Here is a 7,072-nt window from a genome sequence, read left to right as displayed (position 1 = left end):
CTTTGTAAGCCTTAAAAACTGTTGGAGATAAAAGTGTCCTGGCTGCTTGGAGGGAAAGTGTAATCAAAAGATGTTCTGAAAGTAGATGGTCGATACCGGAGGAACAAATCTGGTCAGGACACAAACCTGCGGCTGAACGTTCGCACAATCAGCCGAGACACTCGATCCAAATTTCTCCGTTTCAGCTTTAAGTTTCCAAACAACGTCCCGGCTGGTTTCCCGTCTGCTGCTCCGTCTTCCGATCGTAACGAGAGGCAGAAACTCGTTTAGCTCGCCCGATGGGACGTCTCGGACCCCGTTTTGACTAAAACACCGGTGCGCAGTGCATTCTGGGAAAACTGTCAAGTGCCTTCTTGCTTTAACCTCTGAAGAACGAGCTCTGAACATCAAACCGGGGTGAGAATCCTGAGCTGACGTCAAATTAAGGAAAAGGTTGTAAACGTTAGACTAAAACCTCGGAGATGAGGATCCAAACCGGAGTGGAAGTTGTTCCCAAACGCCGTTCCCTCGTGTGGATTTGACTTTTGGACGCTTTCCGAAACGTTCCTGAACGTCCAGCAGGACGAGCGTTGGTTTGTGAGTTGTCCCGCGGACGTTCACCTTTTTACGGCAGATATTTTTGCACCGAGTATAAAACCCGTGTGATCGAGTGTTTGTGTGTCGGGAGCGTGGCGACAATCACCTTTTTGTGTTTTGTAGTTTGTGACCTCCTGACTGTTTCACTGCTCGCTCTCAGAAAAGTCAATCTAATAAAACTTTTTACACACCGCCCTCGTTAAAGCTTCAGCTTCCTTCTTGTTTCTGCTGTAACAAGTTTCCTTCCTCTCATCGTGGACGTGAATGTTTGTACGTTCTTCTTCCAGGGTCAGTTACACAGCGAGGTCCAAATATATCCATAAATTCACTTAGTATTTTTTAAATCGGTTTTATGATTTACCTCATCGAGGCCAAGACCTGTCAACTTCCTGTTAGTGATCATGATCGATTGCAGCCTCAGATGGAAGACAGCAGCTTAAAGTGTTCAGCAACAACCTCCCATGAGCTGCCTAAAGGTAAATGTTTTTAAAATTATAGCTAAAAGTAGTAAAATGTAAAAGTAGCACTCTTATCTAAAAGTTGAACGTAATGTGATTTAAAAGCTAAAAGTAGCAAAATGCTAACGCCTAAAGCTCGATTTAGCCACAATAACCTCACAGTAGTCAGATTGTATATAAATGCAGGAAAACCCTAGCTAAACCTAGAAATATCAAAATGTTGCATAAAAGCTAAATGCCATCTTTAAAAGTAGCTAAATGCTAGCCAAAAGTTGTAAAATGTTAGCTTAAAGCTAAAAAAAAATACCATGCAAAGTAGTGCAGCCTTGTATTATGTTAAATATAATTGTTTAAAAGCTAAAAGTGGCAATATTGGCTAAAACAAAATTGTTGCAAAACAAAATCCAATATGTGAAAGTAGCTTAATGCTAGCCTAAAGTTAACCTAAGTATCTAAAATTGGGAAAACAAGCTGAAAGCTTGAAGTAGCATAAAGCTAGGTGAAATAAGTGCTGTGCTAAGGCTAAAAATATCTCAATGCTAAAGTCACAGTAGCAAAATGTGGGTGGAAAATGTGAAATGCCCTCATTTGCCTGACTGAGCCCTTGAGCAAGGCACTTAACCCCCACCATCTGCACCCCTGATGGCAGCTCGGCTCCACACACAGGGCTGTCGTGTCAGGACGAGCATCCGGTGTAAAACAATCCAAGTATTTGTGCGAGTTAGTTCGCTGTGTTGACCCTGAAGAAGGGAGCAGCCGAAGGAATTGCATTTTAGCTCGGTGTTCTCGCTGAATCACAGAAAATACAACTTTTTTAAATTTAACAACTTAAGGTTTGAACTTCCCGTTGAACACAAGAAACCAGATTTTGTTTTAGCCTTCAGTTTATTCTGCAGATTTATACATGCATTTTCCTTTTCTCTCCCACTTCACCTGAACGTTCTTGGCCCCTCGGCTCAGCCTGACTAACGATAGGTCCATCGTGACTGGAGTACATTCAGATATTACAGCTATTAGAACGAAGCTAACGTCTCTGTTTGCAACCTATAAGCACAAAAAACCCACAACTTCTCTTTGGTTGAACCTAAAATGTCACAGAAACACTCAGTGCGGTGAAACGGTTTGCCTTCTGCTGTCAAACTGGATGATCACGTTTACGACAGCTGTACAGATTAAGGCAAAGTGATAAACGGGACGCGGGGGGGGGGGGTGTAACCAGGACGGCGGTAAATAAAGTTCAGATGTAGACGGGCTGTTCCTGTGCCGTCAGCAGGCGGTACATGGCTGCAGGCATCGTCTTCATGTGGATCTGGAGCAGGAGAGAAAAACGAACGTTAACGGTTGTTTCCGTGATCTTTCGTTGCCATGGCAACGAGCCGCGTTTACCTCCCCCATGGCGTTGGACAGGATCTGGACGATCTTCTCGTGAGGCGTCGCCACGACGCTCTGACCGTTGATCTCGATGATGCGGTGACCGACTCGGACGCCGCCTCGCTCGGCGATGCCTCCTCTCATCAGGCTGCAGATCTGCACAGTTTAAAGAAAAGCGCACGAGGTCAAAGGTCAGCCTGGAGCGCAGCCGAACTGCGGCGCCTCAACCCATCGGTGACGACAGTTCTGGTCAACAACTCTTATTGCAACTTGTTTAATTTTACTTCAATGTATTTATTATTTTGACGAGTTGTTCGCATCACTGCCGACACTCACTATGCCGTTCTGGACGCTGAAGCCCAGCTGGTATCTGAGGTCCGGTCTTCGGATTAGCACCATGGTAACCGGAGGACACCTGACGATGTTCATCTTGATCCTCGACTGGGACTTCAGACCCTGGAAAACAAAGACGACCAACCTGGTGGTAATTTGCAAACAAAACATTGAAAAGTTGACTTATTAAAGCTTCAATCAGCCAACAGGTTGAACCCGGGAGAGAGAAATCCTGACGTGGGGGGTCAGAAACTGTATTTATGGACTGAGCGGACCAGCAGTACCTTGATGATGCTCTGGCAGGTGCTGAGAGGCAAACCCACCAGGCTCGTCCCGTTTATGGTCATGATTTGATCGCCGATGTTGAGTCTGCCAGATTTCTCGGCCGGCCCGCCGTGCATCATGCTGGCGATGATGACGGTGGGCAGGATGGACCCCCAGCCCGACTCTACGATCACCACGCCCAGGATCTCGCCTTTCTGCTTCTCGATGTACACCTGCAGGGTTGGAGGCGGACAAACCGAACTGGGTTGAGTCAGACTCAAGAGGGAGCGTAGCTGCAAGGAGAAGGTCCACGATCCTACCCTCACATATGGTCACAAACCCTGTACGATTGAAAAACTGATCCAAGCGGTCAAAACGAGTTTTCTCTGCAGGGTGGGACCACCTGCAGGTTGACTTACGTCTCGGCAGTTCTCTGACTTGGAGAAGTGGATGAGGTCGTCGTTGTACATGTCCTGAGTGTTGAGCAGGTCGCTGTACTCCCTCTGGCTCAGGTCCTCGGGGTCGATGCCGTTAGCCCTGAGGAACTCCTGGTAGGCCACGCTGAAGGACTGCCCGATGGACTGGGCGATGAGCTGGGCCTGAGGAGCAGAAGCACAATCCACCTCACTGAGCCCCGAGTTTAAAAACAAGTTAATTTATTTTAAAAAAAACAATATACAATGTACAGATTGGACGAGCTTGAAAGGAAATGTTTTTTGGGAATCGACCTTTCAACTGTCAAATTCTGTAGATTCAATAAAATAAGAGAAAAGTTTAGGTTTTTCATACATTCATTATAAAAATGAGACATTTCTTAAGTTATGGGCTTTTAATGTTTAATGGACTGTTGTAAAATATAAAAAAATGTTTTCTCTTTTATTTTTTATTGTCTTACACATATCTGCCTGCCTTGTCTGTTCGGTATCCTCGCTGTTCTGAAAGAGAATTTTAAACTTTACTGAGTTATCTGAACATGTCCAGATGTTTGTGTTGGACTAAAAACATGTGAGAAGCAGGTAAAAATATCCAAGAAAAACTTTTAAAAGACCTTCAGAGTCTGCTGATCAGGACAACTTTAAAAGATGATTAGAAAGTCTGGTGCCTTGGAAGTTAAATATAAAAAATAAAATATGTTTGAAGACTTGTGTACAGCAATGTACAATTTATTTTTAATCAAAATTATTTTAATTGCGCTTTAAACAGCACATGGGAAAATAAGTACATTTAAAAATATAAATTTTCTTACTTTAACCTCTTCCCAGCATTATATAACAGTTTTTGCTAATCAGTTATTTTAATTAAGGTTAGATTTAAGGAAATGGCTCATCTCGTCTAACAGATAAACTAAGATTTAAAGTGAAGGTATGCTTAATTATATATTTGGATGTCTAAAGTCAACAGTAACTAAACAACACAAAGAAATCAACATGAAGTAAATTATCATTATTATTACTATTATTGATATTATTTGTATTATTATAAATTGCTCTAACAGGTGTCTGATGTCCTTAATTAAAGCTTGTATTATGCTACCTTCACTAAATCTAGTAAGTTAGAACTTCACACATTTTGATATTACTTTCGATCATAAGCTAAAATCTATTAGCATTAGTAAAGATCCCTAAATTTAAATCAAAAAGTAGCTACTAGAGTGAACCAACATTTTTGACAACAATGCTATATTACCAAAAGAAAATCTCACTCAAAATGTCCGACTTTTACGTATTTTTCCTCAACAGGTGCGTAACAATTCCGATTTTTTTCAATTGTCATTTAACTCACCATTACCGGAAGCGGACATTAAGGGGGTTCTATCGCATAGATATCATATAATCTATGTTCTATCGTATGAAACTAGACAAATATGCAAATTTTATTAACGTTAATATTGTAAGCGTTTTATTTAAACTCTGAATAATGGACTCTGTAAAAAAATAAATGTAAAGGACTTGTGTTTAAGGAGCTGAAATATGGCGGAGACGTGATGACGTGACAATGATTGGTGCTCCAATGGCGGCCTCTAGTGTTTGAAAGTGTAGGGCGCCGCCATGTTTAAAAGTGGCAGGAGGCTGGTGGGGCTTTTTTAAAATAAGGTTAAGTATTGGCATTCAGTTGCATATTTTAAAGTTAATTTTAAAATCTTACCAGATTGTAAAGTAAACTTTAAAACATCCTTTATATCTAAAGTAAAGTTAACATTAACGTCACTCACATCCTCAGATTCGAAGACGTGGCAGATCATTCTGTACATCCTGCGATCATCGTGGGTCATGCTGGTCTGCTCGGCTGTGTGGTCCAGGTTCTCCTGAGCGCTGCGGGATCGCACCATCTTGCCCCTCGCCATCAGAACCACCATGTTCCCAATGTCAGCTATGTAAGATATGGTCCGCAGTGGAAGGTCCATTAAAGCCTCCTGGTGACCAAAAACAAACAGGTGCTCCATAATGTCCAGGTATGGAAGGCAACGCAACATTTTAAAGGCAGCAGTCATTTTCACCCATGTATGACTCCTGAGACACAACAATGAAAAAAAAGAATAATCTAATTTGGAACTGGCTATAGCTTTAGCACCAGTAGACACCCTCGGCTCACGTGTGGCAACAATTTAGACCCTTCACACATCGGTGAGTCCTTTACATTCACTCCATCTGCCCATTCTCTTCCATTTGTACCGTAGGTGACGGGTATCAGAGATCCTACTCCCCAGCTCCACAGAGGTTATGTGATGCCTCCAGAAAGTTCTCCCCAGTAGGATGTGTCTGGAGAACCTCCAGTAAGAGACGTCCATCCACCTCAGCTGATTTTCTTTCGATGCCAAAGAGCAGCATCTCTACTCCGAGTTCCTCGCCTTAAGGCTGAGCTCAGCCGCCCTCATTTCAGTCACTCGTATCCAGGATCTCATTCTTTCTGTCACGATCCATGAGCGTAGGAGAGCTTTGGACTGTAGATGGACCACTAAATCGAGGTCTGACATTTTACTCAGCTTTTTCTTCAGCTTAACAGACTGGAGCAACACCTTCATTACTGCAGACAGAGCTGCCATCCATTGAGCTATCTCCTGCTCAGTCACAACCGATGAGAACGTGGCTGGATGGTGACAAATATGGCAAACCTTCAGTAGGAATGCAACCACAACACTGATACTCTTGGTGCTTAACAGTATTTTCTGCGTCCCAGAGGTGATCTGCTTCTCTTTATGTGATCTCTAACACGATTCTGTTGAACCGTGTAAGGATGTAGCTACAGGCTAGAAGATCATCACAACGTTGGGTCACAGGTACTGTGTCTGCACCACGTTGCTTCCATGAGTTTCATGTGATTACTGTTGTAACAGAGGCATGAGGCCAGTCCTTCAAATCCTCAACAACTAATCCACCTCATAACTAGGCTCCACTCCATGGATACGCTGCCTCAGAACCAGCATAGACTGGTTACGTCATGAGTAACGGGAGCCCATTATGTTCTCAATACACCACTGGTAATCTCATCAAGAGCCTGCAAAGACGACATCTATATTCTGGCTGATCTGCATCGTAAGGAGACGTCAACGAGCAGGGTTGCCTCTTCTACCGTGTTTCAGACGTGCTGCAGTCTCCTAAACATCTGTTGCTGCTGGCATGTAGCACGGATGGCACAAGAAGAGCCAGGCACAGGAAGGTCATTCTTCATACAAAATCGAACTGAAGCATTTTGCCTCGTCGAAGCAGTTTTTGAAGTTTATGAAAACATCTGGAATAATTCTACCTTAAGAATGCAGGAGCAGCCAAACAACACACTACCTGCATGACCGGTGCTGTGGCGTCCGTACGATGTTTGTGAACCAGAGAACAGTGACTGTAAACCAGGATTTAATCTGTCTTTAACAGTATCTCCAACTGGTTGAAACAGTAGACCTTATTTGATATACAAGTACTTCAGCTATTAAAACGAGTTCATCCAGGTAAAATAATCCCATAATGTTCAGTCAGGTTAATCCGGACAGTTTCTTTCTTTATGTTGTTGAGACGTTTCGCCCTCCATCCAAAGGGCTTCATCAGTCTGAGGAGTCACAAACAAACTGTTTTCCCCCA

The 7,072-nt window shown here is 43.1% G+C and overlaps 1 protein-coding gene across 1 annotated transcript in view; it reads right to left on the bottom strand.

Moving 5' to 3' along the window:
* Positions 1–1,905: 1,905 nt before the first annotated feature.
* apba1b (amyloid beta (A4) precursor protein-binding, family A, member 1b) overlaps positions 1,906–7,072 on the bottom strand; it is a 29,088-nt gene continuing 23,921 nt past the window's right edge. The window contains exons 8-13 of the mRNA XM_037692656.1: positions 5,215–5,415; positions 3,422–3,601; positions 3,023–3,235; positions 2,742–2,861; positions 2,421–2,561; positions 1,906–2,343 (exon numbers count right to left, since the gene is read on the bottom strand). Coding sequence (XP_037548584.1) covers positions 2,272–2,343; positions 2,421–2,561; positions 2,742–2,861; positions 3,023–3,235; positions 3,422–3,601; positions 5,215–5,415 — 927 coding nt within the window. The 3' untranslated portion in view covers positions 1,906–2,271. The remainder of the gene's footprint in view (positions 2,344–2,420; positions 2,562–2,741; positions 2,862–3,022; positions 3,236–3,421; positions 3,602–5,214; positions 5,416–7,072) is intronic.

The sequence above is a fragment of the Nematolebias whitei genome, chromosome 18 (assembly GCF_014905685.2).
Source record: "Nematolebias whitei isolate Nwh7 chromosome 18, NemWhi1, whole genome shotgun sequence".
NCBI classification, from domain to species: Eukaryota; Metazoa; Chordata; class Actinopteri; order Cyprinodontiformes; family Rivulidae; genus Nematolebias; species Nematolebias whitei.
The sequence above is the reverse complement of the archived record's forward strand: the minus strand, read 5'-3'. Positions and strand labels throughout refer to the sequence as shown.